The sequence below is a fragment of the Drosophila sechellia genome, chromosome 3L, assembly GCF_004382195.2.
Source record: "Drosophila sechellia strain sech25 chromosome 3L, ASM438219v1, whole genome shotgun sequence".
Taxonomy (NCBI): Eukaryota; Metazoa; Arthropoda; class Insecta; order Diptera; family Drosophilidae; genus Drosophila; species Drosophila sechellia.
The window spans coordinates 13178533-13203509 of record NC_045951.1 but is presented as its reverse complement, the minus strand read 5'-3'; the positions used below and the strand labels follow the sequence as shown (position 1 = coordinate 13203509).

Here is a 24977-nt window from a genome sequence, read left to right as displayed (position 1 = left end):
TCACACTTTATTGATTAACGGAGCTTCTGCTGTGACTTTGTCGGCGCTTCATTAAGTTATTTTGGTTTTGTCGTGATTATTTTCATTTTTGTTTAGTATTCTCAAGAGTTTTATTCGTAATCAGTTTAATGAAAAGTTTCTACAGTCAGGTATTTTGATAAGCAGTTATTGAATTGAAATTACACATTTATATTAATAGTGGTTTTCGTGTTTACATATATATATAAATATCTTATGCTGCTGCTTAGATTGCTCCGCATTACATTAATAAATCTTTGAATTACGTTTCAATAACCATTTGATCAGACCAAATTACCACGCATGTATCTATATAACTTTCGTACTCAGGATTTTGGCCAGTTGCTTGAGTAACATTTTCCCACTTCGTTATGCTTTCAATCATTCATTCGGTTTACGTAGTACCATGCTTTCATTTTCGTTTATTCATCTTAAATCACATTTATTAATTAATATTAACATTGAGTAGTTTATGCTTGAGTGTGTGTTGGGTACGGTAGGGAGTACGGGTAGTGGTGAGGTTAATTTGTGTTTTATTTCTTGCTGGCTGAAGAGGTTTATGCAGAGGTTTACTTTAGGTGCTGCACAGCTGAATCAAACAATGCTAAACAAGTACAGCACTCTAGGCGGTTGTAACATAATAAAATCGTTCCTTAAATAAATAATGTCGATCTACAAAAAACTGGCTTAGTTGAAAAACAAATTTGCTTAGTCGAAAGCGACACTTTTACACATTACTCGACTCGAGTTGGCAACTTTTCCATCCTCCAAGCTCCTTCATTCAGCTGCTCTCCTGTCTCTAGTTTCATTGTACATTGCGCTATTACAAATAAATTGTTTAAATAAGTTTTGACTTTTGTATATTTTGTTTTGCTTTCCGTCTTTAATGTATCTGCAGTTGGAAGTACTAAATTGGTTGAGGCTACGAATTGTACATTACAAACTAAAATGTGTGTGTTGTTTTATCTTCGTTTGTGAACTTAAGCTTAGCAATCGATTAAATAATTAGCAATAATAATTTTAATAGTACAATATGAATATTTGTAATTGCTTAGATGAACCCCTCTACCCGGTTCATATGCTCTCGCAGCTAAACGTAATCGTAATAATTAGAATTTCTTTACAATTAATTTACGTTTCTCTTGATTCTTCTCCTCATATTATTGCTTTCCTTTTGTTTCCGTCGACTCCTCCCCTCCCCTGATTTACAGCTTAAAATTAGCACGCTTAAAGAATTAGTCTTAGGACTTAACGAATTGGAGTCGGGAGCCAAATAGTTGTAGTTTAAATGGCTATTGGGCGCGGGACATATTGAAACAATTTCCATATATATATATGTAATATATATGCGTATATACAACTAGATAAATATTATTAAGACCTCTACACCTAATTCGTTTTTGCCAGGGGGGACACAATTAACACAAGCGCAGTCGGTGGAGCCGGGCCAGGCCGATTGTGTTTCGGCTGCAGCTCCAGCTCCTAACTAGGTTGCACAACTATGAGCTGCTATGCTGTTGCCCATGCAATTTACACTTACGATTACACATCAAAACATATTTAGTTATATGGGTATACAATGTACGATAGTAGTGATAGTTAGGAGGTAACCATAAACTATAATATCAAGCAATACACAACGCGTAGCCTTTCTACATGTTCGCTCTATAGCTTCATCTGTCAGTCGTCCCAGTCGTCGTCTCAGTTCCAGGCAGCAATTCACATCCCTTACTTGGTCGCATCGGTGGTGGAGCGCCGTCGATTGACCGCAGCCTGTTGCTGCTGCTGTTGTTGCTGCTGCTGCTTGGCCGCCGCCAGAGCTGTTAGAGTCCTTTGACTGATGGCTCCCGAGGCGGTGGTGGCCCTGCCGGCGATCTGAATGTGCTGCAGCTGCTGTTGTTGCTGCTGGGCCACCTGCACTTGGTTGGGACTGGGCAGTGTTTGCGACGACACCGTGGCGGTGCTCTGCTGGTTGAGTATTCGGTGTTGTTGCTGCAGCTGCTGTTGCTGCTGCTGAGGCTGTTGCTGCTGTTGCACGGGCGCCTTCACCGTCTTCAGCTGCAGCTTCTGCGCGGACATCACAATCGGAGTGGAGGTTAGGTTGGCGCTGCTGGTCACCACATTGGAAGCTAACAGTGGGAAAAACATATGCGCTTGTAATAATCCACAGGAATGAAAGCATTTCTACTAACTGTTCACGGGTGTGGTGGCGATCTTCAGCGTGGAGCCACCTATCTGCCGCTGGGTGGTGATGAGCTGCCTGTTGGCCAATTGCTTGGTGCCCACCACCTGGACGTTGCGGGCACGCGGCTGTATGGTGCCCAGCAGCTGGATGGCCGCTGTGCTGTTGCCGCCCGACTGCGACTGGATCGTCTGCTGCTGGACCGTTTGCTGGGCGATACCTATACCACCACCAACATTTGAGGTACGTATTGTTTGAGGATTTAGTTTCTGTACACCGGCACCGACTATTTGAGCTGTAAGCAGAGAGAGAGCAGAACGTGGGTGTGCGGGGAGATTTTTTTTGGTTGTTGTTTTAGGTTGCAATGAGAAATGTTGAAGGTCAGAGGTCGGGAAGCCGCAAACTTGGTCGCTAAACCAGTACGCACAGTACGGTTGCGGTTATACATAATGGACTCTCTAATCTCAAACTGATGGCATTTCGGGTTAGGACACACAAGACACACAAATCGGATTGGATTAGTTTAGTTGCATGAGGGATCGAAACGAGTTGTTAACGGGTTTGTGTTGTATGATGTTGTAAACGAGAAACGAAACAGAAACAGAAAAGAACAAAATTAAGCATGTTCAATAAAAAGAGTTACGTCTAAATAATATGGTCCGAGTATAAAATAAAGATTCCCACCAAGGAGCCAGATCCAGAGTCACAAATATCTCTTCGGCCTGGCCGAAACGTCAGTGCAACATTCTTAGCAAGCGGCCTCTGCACCGGGAATGCATTTCTCTTATACTCACCAATGGGAAGAGTCAGCATAGCCGTTGTGGCCCCTGATCCTCCACCGCCGCCCGCACTGCCACTGGTGCTGCTTCCCGTCGTCACTCCTCCGCCGGAGTTATTCGTAATGACGACCGTCTGAGTGCCAGGTCCCGACGATGGCAGGCTCACAATGGTGCCCGTTGGTGGGGCATGCTGCTGCTGAGTCTGCTGATGCTGCTGCTGGTGGTGCGGCGTCGACTGCGTTTGCAGCGTTATGGTGTGTGGCAGTTGCTGTTGCTGGCTGGAGACTGGAACCGAGACCAGGACACTTCGCTGTTGGCCTTGCGCTGTGCCCGCACCAGTAGCCGTATTCCCCGACTGCTGCTGCTGCAAACTGTTGCCGGAGAACTGCAGCGAAATGGGCTGAGTGAAGCCGGGGATCTGCACCTGGACATTCTGCAGACCGGCAAAGTTAGCCATAGCGCCCTGCAGTTGAGACAGATTGATGCCCTGCAAATTCAGTGTGGCGGTGGTCTGTTGCTGCTGCTGCTGTTGTTGCTGCTGCGGCGAGGCAGAGGGCTGCGGATGCGGACTAGACATAGGCGAGTGTATCGAAGATGTGGCGGGAGAGTGAACGATGGTTTTCGTGATGAACTGCTGCGTTGGCTGCGGCTGTTGCGGCGACATGTGCGGCATGGATACGGCGGATACGTTCGATGTGACATTGCTCAGGCGCTCCAGCAGGGCTTGGTTTTGGTGCGTCTGCGACGACTGCGAGTGATCCGAGCCCGATGGCGAGGGAGTTGCTGCGTTGGTCAGCAAGGCGGACAGCGCTCCACCACCGCCGCCACCACCACTTGAGGTGGACGCCAGATTGTTTGGCACAGCAAAGCCACTGGCATTCGAGGCGTTCGAATCGCTACCTGGAGATGGAGCCGCCATGCCCACCACAATGGCGTTGGGCGGCGCTGTGGTGCTGTCTCTTCTCAGGGAGCTAAGAATGCGCTGCTGAACTGGGCCCGTTGGGCTCTGAATCCATGCTGCCGCCGCCGCGGCACTGTTACCCGACGAGATCACTGTGTAGCTGGTGGTGGGGTTTGTCATCACTGCGGGCGGCGAGGCCAACTGCGAGGCAAGCGCCGACATGGACACTCTTACCGTCTGGCTGCCGTCGCCTGTCTGTTGGTGATGTGACTGCCCGGCTTGGTTGAGGTTGACAGCTATCAAATTGCCCGCGGAGTTTGTTCGAAACGTTGTCGTTGTGGTGCCTCCACCACCAATCTTTCGATTGGCGTTCAACAGATTTTGCAACACTTCGCTGGACTGCTGCTTCCGCTGCGTACTCACCAGCGTAGGTGTTCCACGGGTGGTCTGCACATACGTAGCAGTGGCCGCATCGGCAGTGTTCGACGTCGACTGTTGCTGGTGCTGCACAAGCGTCAGCGTCTGCGGTTGCTGCTGGCCGGTGGAGGTGGTGAACGTTCCACTGGCCACGGGTGTGCTGGTCATCGCAGCTGGAGCACTGTTGAGCAGGTTTAAAATTGACGCATTGCTGGAGTTCTTGAGTGTTGTGGCACTGGTGCTGCTTCCGTTGTTGTTGGTGCTGCCGCCTGACCCTGCAGCATTGTTGTTGCTTGACGTATTCCCCGCTGTAAGACAATTTTGTATTGTTATTTAGCATATTTCCCAGTGAAGATTCCCACCGAACTTACTTTGCTGCTGATGCTGCTGCTGTTGTTGCTGCTGCTGTTGTTGTTGCTGGTACTGGTTGGCAGAGTTCATAATGCTGTTGACTATGGCGTTTATTGCAGGATTCGGATGTATGGCCGTATTGTTGTTTATATTGTTATTGTTATTATTGTTGTTGTTGTTGTTACTAGTGGCAGTTGTCTGTTGTTGCTGTTGCTTCTGCATAATCTGTTGCTGCTGCACTTTCAGCTGCGTTTGCTGCGGAGTAGGAGAGAACAGAAAGTTATTGACAAACTAGCCTTAATTGATTATGTTCTACAAACCAGTATTGGCACATTTGAGTTGAGCTGGGCACGCAGTGCTGAATTGGCCCCCACCACAGAAGTGCCCTTCACCTGCTGCTGCTGCTGCTGAATGGTGGCGGGCTGGATGGTTATGCCCGAGTGTTGCAGCGCCTGTGCCAGCTGTTGCGACTGCTGCTGTGGCTGCTGCTGTTGCACAAGGACCAGGGAACCATTGCTGAGGCTAACTTGGTGTGTTGTTGTGGAGGTATTGCTGCTGCCGGTGGCCAACTGCTGAAGATGAATGTGTTGTTGTTGCTGCTGCTGCTGTTGTTGTTGCGGGACAATCTGTGCTGCAGCTTGCTGCTGTTGTTGTTGCGGGACAATCTGTGCTGCAGCTTGCTGCTGTGGGGCCTCAATTGTGTATGTTTGCGGCTGCTGCTGCTGCGCTGATTGTTGTCGAAAGTTTTGTTGTACATTGATTACATTACTTCCAGCCAAATTGAGAGTCTTTTGAGTTATTTGTTGTCGCGGCAGTGCAACATGATGCACTGTGGCGGATAACTGCTGCGCCGCTTGTTGTGGCTGCTGTTGTTGCGGTTGTTGCTGCGGATTGGCAACAACAACGACTTGCTGCTGCTGCTGTTGTTGTTGCTGCTGCTGCATTTGAGCTTGACGCTGCTGCTGCTGTTGTTGCTGCTGCAAGAGGATTCGCTGCTCATTCGTCAGTCCCGTGTGAGTCACAATTGGCACATGCCCGGGTATCAAATGCGTGATTTTGACCGCCTTACGTCCCTCCTCGGTGAAGATCTCGCGGAACTGTTGAATGTATCGATTGGCATGCACCCGAGTGCCCAGCGCAAAGCGGCACGACTCTCCGTTTCGCTCGCCCTCCCGGTAATCTCGGTCCACATAGAGCTCGCCGAGATACTCTGCATCGGAGGGGCGCTGGAAGATGGACAGCTTTATGTGGTATAGAGCCCTCCGGCCTTCACTCGCCTCCCGCTCCGTCTCAAGAATGTATTCCTCGACCAGCTGCGGTTGGAAGTTATGACGACAGTTGGGCTGGCAACCGTCCTTGCAGGCCTCACTGAATTCGTTAAGGGGCTCGAAGGCCTTGGCATACTTTTCCACGCTGATCACGTGCTCGGGCACCTTCAGATTGGCGGGATACTCCAGTGTGGGCGGACGAATGGGCCGTATGACCTCGTGTGGTCGCCGGGGTACCTTCGATGTGAACGACGAGAGCATGGCCCCCACCAGCGGATTGTTGGTGGGCGCCGTGGCCGGTGTGGCGTTGCCGCCACCACTGCTACTTCCTGTCCGCGGTCGCTGGCGCAGGCGAGCCAAGTAATCGCACAATTCCAGGCCGTGATGGTGAGTGAATTGGTCCAACTTGCGCTTCCGATTGATGGCCGTTTGGGTGAACTTCTTCATCTGGCGCCGCAGCTCGTGAGAGTTGTATAGCTGACGCTGATGCTGGGAGTTGATGGCCTGCCGCCCTATGCTGGGATCCGGCTCCAGACACAGCGGCTCCGCCGTGGCCAACACCAGCTGGCTCTCCAGGGCGAGCTTGTCCTCCGCCGGCAACTGGCTGCCCATTTGCTGCACTTCCGCGAATAGGGTGGCGTTCGTGGGCCTGAGCAGGATGTGCTTCATATCACAGATATTCGTTGAGGTGGCAAATGTCTGGCGGAAGTCGCGGATCTGGGCGATAACGCACCCGGCATAGAAGACGCTCGGCTTGGCGTATACCCGTGTTCCCTCGCCATCCGACAAGCTGACGGTCTCCGCTACGAGTAGATCCATTAGAAACTCCGGCAGCATTTCACGATCGATGCATTGCAGCAGCAAATCGTTCTCGTAGGGCCACCGAAGCACCTCCACGAGTCCATAATCGTGTTTGGCGTGACCCGCCTCCGCCTTGGATTGACTTTCGTCCTGGGATGGCGGCTTGGGCCGACTCCGATGACTGACCGTTCCCGCACCCAATCCCGCAGCATCGGTCGAGGTCTCGTCCTTGTCCGTGGTGGACCATTCATTCGTTTGCGGATTTAGCACCATGTGCTCGTCATAATGCAGGGCCAGCGAGTATCCCTTGTTGCCGGGATACAAGTTGACCACAATCGTGTTGAGCTTCTCCCGATCCACCAACCGCTCCAGTGTAAAGGATCGGGTGCGCTGCTTTAGCTGAAAAGTATAATAAACCTTACATAAAGTGCCCGCTTTTGATTGGCTCAACACTTACCCCTGTCTCGGCAAAGTAGTTTAGGTCGTTGCTCAGCAGTTGCAGGTACAGGTCCCTTATTTTCTCGTGCAGATTAAAGAACTTGTTATTGCCCGACTGGCAGACGGAGGAAGGTGGCTTGCTGTTGCTATTTGAGACAGCGCCGGCGCCAGCGCGCGCTGATTGCGACGACGAGGTGGCTGTGGAGACTGATGCGGCGGGTATAGCTGAACTGCGACTAGAGGAGCTGCTCTCCTTGCTACTGCTATTGGACTTCTGGCGCTTGCTGGGCGACGACGTGGGCGATGCCAGGACATGGTGATTGTGCGTCTGGTGGAGGTGATGATGGTGCAGGTGGTGGCCGCCGCCACTGGCTGTTGAGTTGGCGGAAGGTGGCCGCTTCTCAGACTTCTTACTGGACACACTGGCCGCTCCAGTTGAGCTATTGCTCAGACTGGAGTTAACGCCCGGCGGTGTCGACAGCAGGAGATCGGGCACCACCGGCGACGGCGACGTGATTGAGTTGAAGTTCGACATCGTTGTGGTGGAGGATGAGCACGAGGAGGGCGTCGGAGCAATTGCAGTGGGTAGGCCGCTGGGCGTGGCCGAGGTCGGCTCCGTGAGCAGGCTGCCCAGTGAGCCGCCAGTGCCCTCGGTGGGGGACTCGTCGTCATCGAAGATGCAAATGGGCGGCTGGGCAGGAATCTGTGGTATAGCCTGCAACAGGCTGGTCTCCAGGTACGATTTGCTGCTCGAGGAGGCGAACTGCTGCTGCTGGAGCGTGGGATGCAGTTGATGGTAGGACTGCTGCGGCTGCAGCTGCGGCGAGGATCCAGACGTGCCGTACTGGACGAACTGCGTCTGGTGGACGCCCGAACCGTGGGCGTGGACCGCTAGGCCCTGGACATGGTCCGCGTTGCTGGAACCCTTTAACTTTTTGAGCGTGTCATTTATAATAAACTGTCGAAAAATAAAGTGCAAAATGGGAATTAATCGTATTCAGGCTGCATTAAAAATGCCACAGTTCTTACGTCGGCTTCTTGGCATGAGGAGTCCAGGCTTTGCATGGTGGTGCCAGCGGATTGCTAGGGGAGATCCAACGGAGGATGGCGCACCCAATTACCGACGACATCCAAGCACCAGTCTACGAACAATCCTGGCCAGGATCGGCGGCATTCGCATTGCGCTAGCAGGTGTCCGTGTTGCCAGTGAACGTCGAATAACGAATTTCTAGGACCGCAGACGCAGGGCTCCGTTGTTGTCTCCTACTTTCGCTGGCTGCTGCTGCTGCTGCTGCCCATCGGTTAGTTTCGCCACACTCAGCACTCGGCTGTGCCGCATCAGGATCGTTTTGGGTTGCTCCTCGGACCGTCTGTGTGACGAATCGCTGCACTGGAGGACACTGAGATCGGATCCCGATGCCGATTACTGCGGTTTCTTCACTCTTTTTCCACTTCCACTGCTGCTGCTGCTTTGCGTGACATTTTCTCTCTGCGCCCCTCTGCCGACGAACTCTCTTTCTGGCGCTGCTGCTCCGTGAATTTGCAAGGTCGCGCGCTCTGCTGCGGTTATGGGGCGAACAGTGGGCTGGTTCTTTAATGATACGCCGAGGATTGCTCGCTTTTAATTGTTTTAAAACTTTGTTTTATGCTTTTTTTTGCAATGTAAATGTACTGTACGATTCGTGCCGTGCGAATGCCAACAATCGTTATCGTTCGCTGTGAATGGCATTGTCGCCGTTCCGTCTGCCGTTCGTGGTGTGTGCACACTGGCTGACCAGGCACAGTGTGCTGTTAGGCGCGCGCTGTTAACGCTCTGTTAGTTGCCCAACATACATTTGAAAATTCAAAAGATGCAATTCAAAATACGCAATTCAAAATCTAAAATTGTGCAGTTTATTTCCCACTTTCGGTGAATGAATAGACAGACTTTGTAGGATTGTTTACTTATGTTTAATAGGTATATTATTAAGGATTAGTCTCTACCAACTAAGCGTTAAGAATACAAAATTTTGTAACTTGTACGTATACACTTTGTCATACACATTTATCCATATATATGTAAATATTCATATATATATATATATAATTATATCCGCGCGCTAACCGTTATCAATATTCAATAAAATCATTATATCAGAAACTTGTAATACACTCGCAGTTGAAGAATTTCCGTTCACATCAGCATGAGATCTTTAAACGTTAATTGTGTAGTTTGAAATATTTATAATAAAAACAGCTCTTGAGTTGAATCGTTGAGGATCAGGGGTTGCTTTTGGGTTGGGTTGTTTTGAGTTCTGTTGGGGATTGGGATCGGGATCGGGTTGTGTGCGGGTTGGTGGGTGATTTGCTCGCTTGCTCCTCGTCTACTCCTTGTGCCCGCCTTGCAGCTTCTTCCAGGTTTCGCCCAGCGCCTTGGCAAAGTGGTCGTCCACCGAGGCTTCAGTCTTGGTGAATATCGAGATATTCGTGGACGAGGTGGGCGAAGCGGGCGGCGTCTGCGTCGAGGAGGCAGCCACGGCCGCCAGTCCCGGTTCAGCCTTCACCCGAATAATGGCCGGCATGCTGGGCGTGGGCGTGGGAATCTGCGACGGCGTCGGATTCGGAGTTGGAGTCGGTGTCAAAGTCGGCGCCACTACGGTGGTTCCGGCTATTCCATAAGCCGGCGGTGGAGGCGGTGGCGTGTTGTATCTCGGCGGCGTGTGGTGTGGCGTGTCCAGGATCCGCCTGCCCGCCACCGCTGCCTCCATCACCTGGCTGACGGGCGTGGGTAGCGCTGGTGCCGATCCCGTGGCCGAAGGTGGCGGCGATGGCGGCGTTTGGGTGCGATGCAGTGCCAGCGACAGGGGAAGCGGTTCCTCCTGCGGCGGCGGCAGTTCCGGCTGCAGCGATTCGGGCTCCAGAATGGCCCATCCCGACTTGGCCAGCGGCGAGCGTTGCTGCTGGTAGTGCTGCGATGCCGCTGTGCTGGTTGATGAAGGCAGTCCGTAGGCCAGCGGCGAAACCTGCTGCTTGGGAGTACCACTTGGCGAGGGCGTGGGTGTTGGCGTAGGCGTCGGTGACTTCTTGGCGAACAGGGCAGCATAGTTCTCGCCCAGTGAGCGTCGGAAGTGCTCGTCAATGTCGCACATCGCCATATCTGCAAGGCAAATCAGAGCAGGTTAGTATGATCATTGACACTAATGTGCATAGATGGCTTCTCACCTGTAGAGTGGGCCTGCTCCGGTGGTTCTCGTTTGGGTGGAGCCTGGGTAATGACGCTGGGTCGGCTGTTGGCCGCGTAGTTGGTCCCAGGCAAGGGTTCGCGATAGGGAGGCGGCGGTGAGGCTCTCTGCTTCAGAGCTCCCGTCGTCACCGACATGTCAATGGGACTGTCCATGTCGCGATCCTCTCGGTCCCGATCCCGTTCCCGTTCCCGCTCCCTCTCGCTGTTGCCTGCCTCGTGCGGTTGGTATCCGGCACTGCGCTGACGCCGTTCGCGTCGCCACTTGGTGGTGGTCAGCACCTTGGACGTCGCACGCATCTCTGCAAGGAGAAAAAAGAAACATCAAGAGTTAAAAACGGTTTTCAGGAAAACGAGTTATCTGTTTGGCCATCTTTTTGGCTAGCCCTCTGAATAGTAATAGTCCATGTCCATATAATAAACTAAAATCGAATTTCAATTAAAACCCATAAATTTGCTGTGGCTTTGCGGTTGATTTGGGTTTTGTCTGGCTAGCGAGTCACCAATGCTCGGTGCGGTTTACGTGTCTGTCGTCTTGGCTTCGATTATGCGGTCGATGAGTGGGCGTAATGAATCAGTCGGAGTTAAGGCGAGGCTGACTCTACAAAGGTTCTCCTCCACCCGATCGCCTGCCTGCGTCTATGTATCCAAATCTCTGCCCCCTGGCCCGCTCTGTCCTGCAAGTTTGTTGCCTAAGTCTTTCGTTTTTTTGAATGAACCTCTGCCAAAAGCTGCCGAAGTCGCCAAGCGGCAAAGAGCGGCGGGCAGGAGGAAGAGCTTAAGGCAGCACAGAAATTATGCACAAGAAGACGTAGCCGTCATCGGCAAAAAATATGAATAAAAATAAAAAACGGCACACACACACTCGAGCAAATAAATAATAACAACAGAAAAAGCATACAATCGAAACTCCAAGGCACCAACAAAATTGGTTACGAAAACTCGTTTGGTCTACGCTCTTTTTCGAGTTAGCCTGGGTTGTATGTGTGTGTGCATTAAAGTCTGGGCCTGGCCTACACTGAGCGAAACTCAGGAACGTGCCTGGCCTGCCAATGGGCGATTGACCGAGCTGCCGGCGTGGGAAGCGGCTAAAACGGAGCGTGGGCATCCCGTCGGGATGAAAGATCCATCCGCTCCAGGCGCTCAGTGTAGCTGCTGCTGCAGCTTGCCAGGAAACCAAGTTTATAAATAAAGCAAAAGGCTGGCAGCGGGAAGCCAGGTCCCAGAACCCAGTTTCTCGGCCGATATCGAAGGGGCAGGCAAACCAGTCGGGCGACTTCTGCACATTTCGAGCAGCGCAGAGAACCCCGTTTGGAGGAGGAGTAGCTGCAGTCCCAGGAACCCAGGCATGAATGAATGAATGAATGGCTGGCTGGCTGACTGGCTGGTATGGAGGCGGTTGGCGTTGGCGGAGGAGCAGGAGCAGGAGTGGTAGGAGCAGGCGGGAGCGTTGTCCTGTTTTTGGCAACGTCACAGCGGGGCTGCCATATATTACTAGCTCTGCGAGTCCAACCAAAACGGCGAGGCAGAGGAGCACCAGTAAGAGGAGCCAAGAAACTGGTCTGTCCCGAGTGGAGCACTGGGCGCAGAGGATGACGAGGAGGTGGAGGAGGAGGCGGCGGCAGAGAAGTTGGAGTTGCAGGCCAAGAGGCATTAAAAACCAACAAACACGGAGGCTGGGAGCGAACTTGGGCTTGGGCTCGGGCTCAAGCGGATGATGATGGGGATGATGATAATAATAAAGAAACATTCAAATTTTATTGCACATTTCCGGTCGTCGGACGTCGCCGTATGTTGGGGGATCGGCAATTCGACAGCGAAAACAACAACCACAACAACGAAGACGACAACGACAACGCTGGAGCATGGAAGTTGGAACATTAAGCTTTCTTTTTGAGGCTCCCCCTCTTTTGCGGATTGTGGTCTGCAGCTCCCTATCTCACCTTCGACGCCACCGCATTTTCAGCATCCTCTCGGCATTGTTTATTTGTTCTGCTGCCAGCGTTTTAATCATTTCTGTATCGGCTAATTGGCGATAAAGGGGAAGTCGATTGAATGGCAGACCGATTCGAAATTTAAGGGGGAGTTCGTAAAAGGGAGCTCGAATTGGGGTTACATCGTTGATATAAGCAAGGGACAGTCGTGGGATCCAGGCGATGTAGGAAGTAGCGACAGTTAGCTTGTACTCCGAAGACAAAAAACATACGATTTAAAGGTAGAAACCAGGTTTTGGCATTTGTAAAATGCATTAAAGCAATAAAGAACAACTTGAATAAGCTATAAAGAACAACCGCAAAGTTGAATAATTAAGAAACCAAAGTAAACATTTGTTTTTAAGGTTTTGTCATCATCAATTCGTATAAGTATATAATCTATAAAGGGATATTTCATTAGTTTTTGATACCCAATTGTATCATATAAGTGGTGTATTTATCTTTCTTCATTTCAATGTTTTGTGAATAGCAACAACATAGAAAGCATTACTTCCATAATATTCCTACTACTAACGATATGAATGTAGTAATATTACGCAAATAATAGACTTTTCAATTGATAATAGTAGATCTTAAAATAAATATAAGTATACTACAAAGTTTGCCCATAACAATCAGAGTACATTATTATTGTACAAAAAAATCGAACCATTATTTCAGGAGAGACATTTCACAATTTCCGGTAACGGTGGGCCAATCTTAACTTCTTCACCACTGAGGTGATATATCAGCTGTCTGGCGATTTGAAAGCCGGCCCAGTGAGATCCCAAAATCTGGTTCCGATCCAAGGGAACGCGCGAAAGAGAGGGGCCGAGGCGGAAAGAGAGAGACGGCGCGAGAGTGACAAAACCCAAGCAGACTTGCATGCTTATAAGTTTTGGCCTGAGTGTAAGATTGTGCTACAAATGGCTGCAAAGCAATAGCAATAGCAATGGGAACAGCATTTTGTGGCTTATGCAAACAAGTTGTTGCTGCTCTGGTTGTTGTAGCTTTTGTAGCTTTGTGTACATATTTATTTTTCCATCATCGTCGCCACCGTCACCGCCATCGCAGGCGTTTTTCATTATTTATATATTTTACGTTTATTTTTCTTTACTCGCGCCGGCTCGTGAGTCATGCCCGTAACCAAGCCCCCGATCCCTGCCAGACTTTCCGCTATGCCCGCACCGCATTACTCGCTGGCCGAGTTGATTGCAAATCTGGTTTTAATATGTCAACAAATTAACAAAAGCAAAGCAAAACCTAGTCGAGCCAAGCAGCTCCAGCTCCAAACCCCCGCCAGCCCCAGTTCCACCTCATCGTTTTTATTTTTTTTGCAGGTTTAATGTTTAAACAGGCGCTCATTTTTTGCTCTTTCTCGGGCAGATCTTTTTTCCAGTGATTTTTGTGTTTGCCTGGCGTCGCCATGTAATTGAAAGCATTTGTGTGATTTGTGCAATGTCGCCAATTAACGCGGTGGAACTGGAGTGTGAGTGTGTTTGTCTGCTCGTTTGCCAATTCGAGCCCGAAGCCAATCGTTGGCGACGGGGGAGCGCAGTAAAAGTGTTGCCAATTTCATTACCAATTTTCCAGTTGGCACAAGCCGAGTGGAGACGCCATCGATACGCACTTGCAGCCGGCGTGACCGATTGCGTTCGCTGCCGTTGCCAATCTGCGTCTGAGACCCAATCCCATCGTCATCACGTTCACGTCCACGTCCTGGCCACACGCCGCCCACTAACTGATAAAGTGAGGCTTGGCGAATCGCTTCCGATATCCCATTCATGAGCCCAGTGGGTGAGTGGTTATCATGGCCATGTGGCCAAAGGAAAGGGCACGTTCGCCGATCCATTGAACTTCAGCACGGATCAGGCGAATGAGTGTAGCCTCCACGTGAGCAGCAGGTGCGACAACGTGGTCTTCACTGCCCTGCTCTTCGCTGCACTTTGCCTGCCTGCATCCACCCAAGATAATTGCGAACATATTATGTGCTAATCTAGAACCACACGTGTTGTTTACTTCAAGGGACAGTCATCCCAAGAAGTGGAAAGAGTTTGAGTGATATACAAATGTATACTCTTTTACAAGATGTTCGTAATATTTTAAAACTCTGGTCCGCAAAGAGTTTATATAAACAATATTTTCTTTGTTTCGGCTTCTTATTTGTTTGGTTTAAAAGCTGTAATCAAAGATCTTGTTGTAATAAGATTTCAACTAGAAATCAGGTAACAATAACTCCCCGTATGCTGTCATAGGAAACTTTGGCTTGAATGCAAAGAACTTTGCAGTTTTTTTATGCTAGATTTCATACTTAAAGGTTCAAAGCTTTAGATGTTTCTAAATGTTTCTACTATAGTTTAAAATTGCATTTCTGTAGTTCGAAACTGAGTGAAGGTGTTACCTCTTTCAATGTAGAAGTTTTAAACCGGAGTTTAAATTCATTTAAGTACACAGTCGTGATAAACAATTGTTACAAACAATTCTGATATTTATTTACTTAAAATTGAAGCGTACCATTTACCGACAGGATGGCTATTAATAATCGTTATAAGAAATCCTAACAACGTTGTAAAACCCTGAACATTTAGACACTACTTCCCAGAAGAAGCACGGAATAAATTAAATGTTATGATAAGAGAAATTACCGAAACTACACGAATCCGAAACGTGGAATTACGGAGAAGAGGATACCACATTTGAAAGAATAGAAACAATTTGTCCCCTGCCATTGTGGCCTCATGTGCAATCTTCCTAATGAATTGTAAGCAAGTTTCACTGGCAAGATCACCCGTATGTGACAGATTCAACCTTTCAGTCGCCGAGGTCAGTCAGTTGGGGGATTTTCGCGAGACGATTTCTTTGAAGTCGCCCTGACAAACGAACCTGAGTGCAACTGCAACTGCTGCTGCTGCTGCCTGTAGAGCTGATGATGCATGGCGGCCGCCTGCTGGAGATCTCGCCATGGCTGCCAGAGTAGACTGTTGGCCATGGAGGAGGCGTTGGGATCGGCATTCGCCTGCGGATGCATCTGCTGATTGCCGGACTCCGCCTGCAACGCATGCAGCTGCTGCAGCTGCTGAGGATGCTGGACATTGTAGAACATCGCCCTCTGGCTGGCCAGTGCTTGTTGGTCCGCCAGAGCAGCGGCCGCTCGGGCAGTAGCCACCTGGGCCAACGAACCGTGCGTACTGGCCGCGGACGAGGCGTTGGAGGAAGTGGAGGGTCCACTCGAGCAGGATGCAGATGAGATGGAGGCCGTCGAGGAGGCGGATGAGGAGGGAGATGTTGCTGTAGCCCCCCCAGCGGTTTCGGCGACCAAACGCTGGATCTCCTTGTGGTAGTAGTAATCCTCGAAGGCATCCAGTAAGCAACGATAATCTAAGCGGAGAGCCATTCTACGCGAACTTGATGGATTCTCAATTAGCTGCGCTATCTAGCCACTTCCTTGTTCTCGATCCAAATCTCTGGGGGGGATCGATCCTCCCACACCGCAGTCGCCGCCAAAAAAACCGACTCAGCTGATTCACAAATCACTACGCCTTGGCCGGCAGTTGGGGGCGGTATCTATCAATCGGTATCAGTTGAAGTACTCCTCGGATGCTGGGGAGCGGCACTCTTTTCTTTTTTCTTTTATTATTTATTTGTTTTTCTTTCCCTTCCAGTTTATGATTACTTTTTTGCGCTCGGCGGCAGATACAGATACACGAATGTGCGCACACAAAACGAGCCGCAAGTCGCGACTATAGATACAGATACAATCTGTTTCTGTTTGTCTGTTGGTTTTTTTTTCTTCTGCGATTTTGTTTTTTTTTTTTATTTTTATTTTTTTTTTTGCGCGAACCGCGACTCGGGTTACAGTCTCTCGCCAGTTGAAACGGAGACTTTGGCTCTGCTCCGGCGACGTGAGCCTCGAGTCGACATTTAGCAAAATAAAAATAGCACGCTCTTTTTTCTGGCTTTTTCTGTCTTTTGTTGTTACGGCGGCTCTGTCTCCGACTCTGTCGTCTCTGGGTTATATGTGTTTCTTTTCCGAGTAATGATTTGCATAGAAACCGACAAATCGCTGACTGAACTTGAGCGCCAGTTTTCGCTTTCAGAGACCGACGAACGGAACGGGGCGGCACACACGAACCGATCTGGACGCACGTTCCACGCCACAAATCGTAGTACGAATAGCAAGGTATCGGCTATAGCTATATCAGCTATATAGCATTAGGAACTGGGCAACTGGTGCAACTGAGCAACTGAGCAAAGCGACACCGAACTGGCGGCTTCCACGGCCAAACTCAAACTGATCGTCGGCGAACGGCGACTTGAAGATTGCGACTGGGGCTTGCTGTATTATTATTATTATATGGGGGCTTTCGAAGCTCCGAAGCCGCGGCCGAGTCTTCTGTCTTCCGTCTTCGGTTTCTTCGCCAGTCTTCGTCTTGCGCTCGTTCGCTGGGCTGCAAAAGTCTCCACGGGTCTTCGGGTCTCTGAAGAAACCGGGGGGATCGGATCTGTAGAGTTGGGGGCTTTTTTCTTGTTTTTTTTTTTTCTTTAGAGCCATTTGCACTTGCGCCAGTTGTCGTCCCTTGTTGTTTTTCGTTTATTTCTCCTCTTACCAATTTCCGTTTTGACTCTGGTTGGCCTGGCCTGGACTGGACTGGGTTTGGCCCTCTCTTTCGCTGAAGCTCGCCGACGTTCGCTGGAGTTCTCAACGGATTTCGGATCTCTGCTTGCTTTTGGTGATTTGGTAATTGAAAAAAGTACAACTGAAAGACAGGCAAAGAAAGGGGTCCAATGTCTGTATATCCGTCCGTAGGATGCGACCGCCACGCCCCATTGCCCCATTGATGCTTGGCAAATTGGGCAAAAGGGTAACGAAATGGCAGCAATTGGGAATTGGCTACAGTCCGCGCGAACTCTTGGTGCTCCGTGGCTGCTCTGGCTGTGAACTGCGATTTTGGGTAGGGCCAGTCGGGTCGGGTCGGGTCCAAGCAGCACATGGTGTGGGCGTTCTTTCATGTTGTCTGCAACGCTCTTTTGTTTTGGGCCCGGTCACTGCATTGGGCTCATTATAATGTTTACCCAGAGTTTTGCCACAAATCCAGCCAAGTTTGTAGCTGCGTGCAGAACTACCTACGTTCCACCGCTTGTTGGTTATATATGTGTGTATGTGAGTGAGGACTGCAAGCGGGCTTGCGAAAATGACAACAAACTAGACAAATGAGGGTTTGCCCGAGTCACACCGACAATAGAATACCTAGAATCCTTACTAATAACACAAATTCATAACTAATAACACAAAATTGTTTCAAAAAAGGATCAGCAGCCAATTTCTAAAACTTAAGTATATGTATCTGCCCAGTTTTTGAAAACATACTATAGCACATTAATAATTGGGAAACAATTTTAACAAAATACCTTAAATTTCCAACAATCTTATGGAAAAATTAGAATTAAATTATTTACTAATAGGATCCATAAAATTCTCTCATTGTATCGTGTATTTTATTGTTGAAAATTCCTAACATTTTAGGATAATAACTTCCGTTTATTTTTTAAAAATACTATAAAGTCCAATGATAAACAAACAACAATTTGGGCGGGAAACGAAAACAAACACAGTCAACAAAAAAAACACAAAAACAACAATTCTATAATGATTTGCTTTGGAGCCACATACATTTAGGAATCCAAAGGAAATAGTTTGAATTGCGGAGCAACAGATTCCGGGTACTCCAAGCACGTATTACTTTTAGTTAAGGTCAGCACACAAGAATGTTTAAATGAATACAATGAATAATTATCAAAAAATATACAACTAGAAAACTATATGCTTAACATTAGAATTAGAATAAAAAAGTAGTTGATAAGAGCATTGGATGTTTGATAAATTTGAAATGCGACCTTTTTGGACGAAAATAGGCACTAAAACATGACAATGACCTACAATCAATCAACTTCAATTACGCCAAATTTGCCCAACTGAAGACTGCAGTTTCCCTGGGAAATCAATGCAAATAGCCCCAGGACAAAGCTCATCACATAGCCAAGATGTTCGCAGCGCTGTTTGCGTTTGTTATTGAAGGCACACAATAGGTCGACGGTACTACATGTTTGCGGCTGCTTTTGGGGCTTGGCTCGACTCCGTTTGGCTTAGTTCAGGCCACGGCTCGTCCGTCTCTCGGTCTATCAGTCCGTCCAAACAGCAGCAGCAACAGCAGTTACCATTGCTGCAACTGCAACTGCAACTTGGCGGCAAGAAAACGGCACAGAAGCAGCAACAGCGGCAGCAGAAAGCAGAAACCAATAGCAACAGAAACTCGTTTCTAATTCAATAGCAGGCCCATGAAATTTTACGCCCGATTTGTAGTACAACCACTACTGTTGTTGCCCCATGAATATTGCTACTGCAGCGGCAGCAAAAGCGGCAACATCGAGAAGGCGAATGGAGCTGAGCTGAGCAAAGTGGAGTGGAGTGGAGTGGATTGGATTGGTTTGGAGCAGAGCTGAGCTGGCCAGGATGAGTCGACTCTTGCACATGGCTGCCATGATCATATGGCCCGAGCTGGCCTGCCCCGAACCGACTTGCACAAGCTCAGCTGTTGATCTCGCGCCATCCACCATCCAGCAACCACCAACCTCCATCCGATCGATCGATCGATCCATCGATGTTTCTCCGCTTATGGGTTTCCTTTTCTCCATCTTTCACCATCGACCGTCGCTCGTTTGCTAATCCAAGTCACAAAATGTGCAATTTTCAGCTGTTAAACCACCAGTGGGGGAAACGAAAAATCGAAAAAAATCACAAAATGTAGCTTACAGAAATCAAGCTAATACCATTGACTGGCTGAGTAATGGCTTGAGTGCTCCTAGGCTTTGGTTTTGGCGCTTACTCATCATCCCAGCCGTTTGTTGTGCGCGAAAATTTGTAGTGTAGCGTGAAACATGCGCACGCATGCGCAACGAGGTCAATCGAATGGCAATTATGGCAAAAAAAAAAAAAAAAAACTAAAGCACTGCAAACAAAACGAAAAAAAAATGTATAAAACAATGACAACAAACGGGGGGATCCAACAGACATTTGGGGGCAGAAGACTCCACTCCGGCTGGCTGGTTTGGCCCAAAACAATGGCAACAAATTACCGAAATCCAAACATCGTAGACCAGAGCAAAGTAATGTAAGGGGCAGCAAAAACTGGATGAGCAAAGTGGGTAAACTTGACTTGGGGGGAAAATAAAGGGTGGAAGCTACTTAAATTATGCGGGCAAGCTTACAGAAGTCGAATGGAAATACCCCAACCGATTTAGTTGATGTTCTACGCCTAATGATGAGTCCCTTGAGCCAAACAACAAATATGGCTATATATATTTCCTAGAAATTCGCTTAAAACATTAATTATTAAAGCACCTACATAAATAATACAGGCCTGCTTGGAAGTAATGATTTTAATTGTTTAATTAATGGAAAATATTGCACACTTAAATTACACCAAATTTATCAACGCACAGAGTTAAGCAACAAAAGATTACGGAATGTTTTTCTAGAATCTCATCTCTCATCTTGGACATTATTTATCTACCCATTCCGGCCAAAGACAGGTTACTCAAACCCAAATTTCCTAAACTTCTTTCCCTTTCTGTGACCGGCAGCTGAATGACCAGCTAAGCAGCAATTTAATATTGCCCCATTGATTCGAAACTTGGAGGAAAACAGAACCCCCAAACAGTATAAATAAAACTCCGGAAAATGCTTTGCTAATTGAAATTTGTGTTGTTTGGAAATCGGCACAGAAACATGAGATCCCTTGCCTGGCCTGTCAATTTGGGTCAGTGTAGTGCGGAAGTCAACGAGATCCGACTTCTTGATGGAAGATCTGCGCTCTATAGATCGCATAGATGACGATCACAATAATGATGACACACAGATGAAATGGGATGAGGTGAGGTGGCTGAGGTGTCCGGCAATTTCCAGAACTTGTCGATACCGAAGCAACAAGACAAATTATGTTTATATCTTAACCGCAGTCCCAGTTTGTGAAATCTAACAATCTAATATATGTATATATCTAGTGGGTACATAATATATACGCAGCGGAGACAACACAAATCAGCGCCAAACCAGTTCAAAATTTAAATAAAACTCGAGCGTGCGCGCGATTTGAACAGAAACTGGTTTTCGATTGTCCAGAATAGCAACAAAAACAGTGCGGCAACAGCAACAAGAACAACAGGCAAATAGACAAAACGAACAATAACATAAATATAGTTGTCATTATAAAATATCATCCGGTGGTAAATCAAGCGTGAGAAAAATCCCAATACATTTTTGCCGAATTTCAAATCGAACACAGATCTATGAATCTAGTTTCCGATATATATATATATATATATATATATATATAAATATACAAATATATGTATATAGATAGATAGATAGATGGGCAGAATAGTCCGCCGTGTTTGCGAGACAACTTTCATTTCGATATTGTCCGCAACAAGTTGATTCTGCCGCTGCATCTGCCACCTCTTCCTGTGCGCGGAGTGGCTGGCAAAAGTCGCGCAGAGTGAAAATTTATGGCAAATAGGCAAATGTTATGTTTAAATAAATAAATAGCAGTCGCTTGCGACTCGGCAGTAGCAGCAAAAGCAACATAACCACGCCAGCAGCAGCAGCAGTAAAAAGAAAGGTAATGCTCTAGTCCCAATCTGTGTCCCCATCCCAATCTCCCAACTCCCAACTTCCAGCTCCATCCCCATCCCGAAGCCCATCAGCTGCGAACCAAGCTAAACCAAACCAAATGGAGCCGATCCAATCCCATCCCATGGCAATAACAAACCCAAACTGGTTTGCCTGCTAGATTTTCCTATGGTCGATATTTGCGGCAATTATGCGCACCGTTTGGCCATTGCCAGTAAAAGGAAGAGAGTGTTGGCCCACAGAGTTGGCACTGGCACTGGCCAAAACGGAGAATTGAAAGGCCATGTAAATTACCTGATGAGCCGTCCCCAGCACCATGCTCACCCAGCCAACGGTTGGTGTCCATCTCCAGCTGTGCCCGGCCAGCCGCGCTCGAAATTGCCACAATTTTTCTTTTGTGCCCAGGCTGGCTGGCTGGGATGGCGGGATGGCTAGATGGCAGGCAGGCCACAATTTGTGTAACTATTTGTTTATTAATTATGGCCTGGCCATAGAGTTAGCTCCTCGGCAAACAATGGAAGGGCCGTTTAATTAACGGCCCGATCGACCCGGTTTTTTCTACGCGGTTGATTTATGAAGATCCAGAATCCGAGTGCCTCGTTCGATTATGACAAATTTCCATTAATCATGCGCAGGTTAACGACATTTTGCATTTTGCCTGCTGCCGATCAATCAAATCGCTCATCTTCGCTAAATCACAAGCGACGAAAAAAAAAATGGTCTAACTGCCTGATTTTGATTTTAAGGCCGCTGCATTGAGAACTCAATTGTTGCCCGGCCAATTGTTCATGGCCAAAAAATCGCGCACAAATCGCTAACGAATCGCGCGGCGGCGTCTTCAAATATTTATTCGAACATCGGAACCATTTCTCTTTCTGTATCGGCGGGGGCTATCTCATAAATTCAGCTCGCTGTGTTGACAGCTGTACGCATATATATCGGCTGCGGAATTTGTCAAATATTCAGAATTATGGCTGATAAAGCCAATGGTTAAATAAACAGAAAGAGAAACAGAAAAATGAAACTGAGGCAAACATAAACAAAAATTGGGGCGGCTATTATCGGAATTCCATGGCTGGGCAGGCATGATTTGCATGTTATCAGTGGCAAATGGGGGGAGCGAAATCACAGCCCAAACAGCGGGCTATGTGCTTATCGTTGTTCCCCCTATTATAAATTGTGCAATTACCCGGAGAGCATGCCTAATCAAATTGCCTTTTTGTTTAACAATTATACACATATTTGCGATCCAGCGCACTGAATACCATACACTACTATATGCCACTCACTCTCTGCCGGCCATTTCTTTGGCATGTCACGCGGTTTGTCGCTCTGGGTGGTGTGCTATGGTGTGTCGCATGGTGGGCAGAGAATGCAAATTGCAAATATATAAAAGATATGTCGCCAGTACAGAAATATGCACTACGGGCGAACAAATGAACGAACGAATGCCCCATCCACAGCCACATCAAGTCGACAATTCGTGCTCGTCAGCCGCAGTGGCACTACGAAAACGACTGGCTGACTGGCTGGCTATTATTGATAAGGGGTCCCCGGGTCCGGTGGCCGACTATACTTCACATATGCCAACCGCTCGACTCTGCCATCGAAAATGCGGCATTTGACACATTTATGAAAATCGGAATCGGAATGCGACGCAAACTCATTTTGTTGGAATGTTTTGTTGTCGTTTTTTGTACGAAAATAAAACATTTCTCGGATTCGTCGAGTGTTTATGCGTTCGCACAGTGTTCGCGGCCAGGAATCCGCCTGCGTCCATTGTCGCGCTCATCGATGTCGCCGGGTGGGTAGAATTTCGGAAGACACTGTCTGAGTGGGGGATCGTGGTTACAAAGAGGAAGATGTCAGCCGGAAAGGGGGCACTGTTGCAATCGTGAATCATGACTGGAGCACGCAGAAGGGTCTGCGACTGGATACACTGAGAGCAGTTAGAGCCCAAAAGCGAATCTGAATTCAAAGGTCATATGTAATATGAAAATATGTGATAAAAAACAGCGCCTCTGATTGGTAGCAAAAATTGGGCTCAACATTTGTAGGAAACGTTTTGTTACTCTTTGTTTCATTGTATAATGACGTAGAGACGTAGTTTAGCAGACTTGTGGAGTTTTCCAAGTTCATTCACATAAAATTCATTCAGAAATTACTCTAAATTCTATATATTTAAATACTACTTATTTGAATCACTGCTTTTCATTCCCATGAATGTTTATGTTGGTTATCGTTGGTTATTTTTTTCTGTGTCTGACACATTGTTGAAATACTTTCCGAGTCTTCTTGGATCAAAGGTGAAAGCCATAAAAGAGCTGTGTGTAACCCCCACTCCCACTGCCCCGTTGGGTTGAGTACATCATGGCATGTTGTTGGCCAAGTTGAAATCATAAAAATTGTCGACTCTTTTTAAACGGAATTGGTTAATGGCTCCAGTTGGTGTTTTTTTGGTCTGGAAGTCTGGGTCGGATCGGTTTGTTCACTTACCGCTGGGATTGTTTTGCACCATGGTCGCCGCTCTTGAGAGTACATCCAGCGCCGTTTCCATGATGATCTCAACACTTCTACGTGGGATTGGACGTGGATTTGGAGTTGGACTTGGACTTGGTTTCGCTGCTCCTGCACCGACTCGACCTGCACCGCATGAGTTTCACACTGAAAATGCAAAGAAATTGACCATGAACAGCCGCACACACACTCAAACGCACACACATCTCTCGCGTACGTGTGCCTTACATATATACACCGAGATATCCAAGTGAAAAACTGGATATATCGCCCGAGCCTGGCATTGGCATATATGTAAATGGAACAAAACCAAAACCAAAGCCAAAACCAAACCAAAGCGGACAAAGACTGACTGCCTGACTGGCTGACTTGAAACAAGTAAGACGAAGGCGAAATCCTGCTGCCAAACAGTTGCCATCTGATCGGAAAGCTGGCGAAGTGGATGCAGATGAGGGGACGTGCATGCTGGCGGGGCGGTGCGGGGGCCACGATGCACTTGGGACTGGTTTTTTTTCGTAGCCACACAGACCAAGAGTTCGGGGGCTGCTCCGTTGAATATTTCGGCAATGACCAAAGCACAGCGAGTACAGCAGCCAGAGCCATATTGTTGCTAGCCAGTCAGCATCCGACGTCTAGTTTCCACATAATATACGTAAATATCAGGCCTCAACAGTGGGGCCACTTTACCTTTCGCCAGGTATGCGCCTTCAAATCCTCGCTGGAATCCTGCTCCTCAGCTGTACGGCGATTTATCCTCGCTAATTTTAAGCGACTTCTAACGATTTGCGCTGGGAAACGACGGTTTTTGGTATAATTGCAATAATAGTTCAGTTTGCGTTAGAGCTGGAAGATACGTCGATGTAACATCGATAGGTCAAAGTCATCAGTCTTTATTCACATCGATATTTGCTCTTCATTACCAACAGCGCTTCAGCGGTGACTTGAGCCCACATACCATATACCATTAGCATTGACTCAAACCATTTTTAAAAACCAAAATTTACACGCAATGTAATGTACCTAAACATATTATTAGTTAAAGTTATTTGCAATGTAGATTATAAACAAATATAGAGGTAATTTAACACATAAACCCCACATAAAAGTGGATCTTTTGGATCGAAATACAAAAAAAAAATAGATAAAAATAAAAATTAAATAAGTTCGAAGTATGTGTGATTATTAAAAATAGAAGATAATGTTTACATGTATAGTTGAAACTTTACGACTAACACCTATAAGAAAAAAGATGATGTAAATCAAAGCCTATTGTTTTTGTATCTAGTGAAAGTTAAAATTGCTTTCAAATTGCCGAGCTACATGTTACTAGACACTTTCTAAAACCTTTGATAATCTATTTAAATTTTATAAGTAAAAAAATCGATAGTGGCAGAGTGGCAACATTGAAAGTATCGAATAGACA

At 47.7% G+C, this 24977-nt stretch overlaps 2 protein-coding genes across 4 annotated transcripts; both read right to left on the bottom strand.

The window, feature by feature from the left end:
* Positions 1-411: 411 nt before the first annotated feature.
* LOC6605595 lies at positions 412-8850 on the bottom strand. Of its 2 annotated transcripts, XM_032717732.1 has the most exons (7): positions 8185-8850; positions 7175-8113; positions 4969-7116; positions 4669-4903; positions 2995-4605; positions 2211-2495; positions 412-2147 (listed from the first exon to the last, which is right to left on the bottom strand). In XM_032717732.1, the coding sequence occupies exons 1-7, from the start codon at positions 8218-8220 to the stop codon at positions 1747-1749; spliced, it is 5655 nt and encodes a 1884-aa protein (XP_032573623.1). In that variant the 5' UTR covers positions 8221-8850; the 3' UTR covers positions 412-1746. The 2 variants fall into 2 exon arrangements, with proteins under 2 accessions (XP_032573623.1, XP_032573624.1); XM_032717733.1 differs by lacking the exons at positions 412-2147; positions 2211-2495 and adding an exon at positions 2541-2669.
* Positions 8851-9086: 236 nt separating this feature from the next.
* Positions 9087-24413, bottom strand: LOC6605594 (extensin). Of its 2 annotated transcripts, XM_032718298.1 has the most exons (4): positions 24242-24413; positions 23534-23701; positions 10357-10677; positions 9087-10291 (listed from the first exon to the last, which is right to left on the bottom strand). In XM_032718298.1, exons 2-4 carry the CDS (start codon positions 23592-23594, stop codon positions 9519-9521), a joined length of 1155 nt encoding a protein of 384 aa, XP_032574189.1. In that variant the 5' UTR covers positions 23595-23701; positions 24242-24413; the 3' UTR covers positions 9087-9518. The 2 variants fall into 2 exon arrangements, with proteins under 2 accessions (XP_032574189.1, XP_002030413.1); XM_002030377.2 differs by lacking the exons at positions 23534-23701; positions 24242-24413 and adding an exon at positions 15232-16659.
* Positions 24414-24977: the final 564 nt, after the last annotated feature.

Excerpts from the sequence above, each read along its gene's own strand:
- LOC6605594 (XM_002030377.2), bottom strand. The coding sequence starts at position 15,742 with ATGGCTCTCCGCTTAGATTATCGTTGCTTACTGGATGCCTTCGAGGAT. Across the intron at positions 10,678-15,231 it reads GCAGTTGCAGTTGCACTCAG|AGATGCGTGCGACGTCCAAG; the intron begins GTTCGTTTGTCA and ends TTCTCCTTGCAG. Across the intron at positions 10,292-10,356 it reads GGAGCAGGCCCACTCTACAG|ATATGGCGATGTGCGACATT; the intron begins GTGAGAAGCCAT and ends TTTGCCTTGCAG.
- LOC6605595 (XM_032717732.1), bottom strand. The coding sequence starts at position 8,220 with ATGCAAAGCCTGGACTCCTCATGCCAAGAAGCCGAC. Across the intron at positions 8,114-8,184 it reads CCTCATGCCAAGAAGCCGAC|TTTATTATAAATGACACGCT; the intron begins GTAAGAACTGTG and ends ATTTTTCGACAG. Across the intron at positions 2,496-2,994 it reads TATGCTGACTCTTCCCATTG|CTCAAATAGTCGGTGCCGGT; the intron begins GTGAGTATAAGA and ends CTCTGCTTACAG.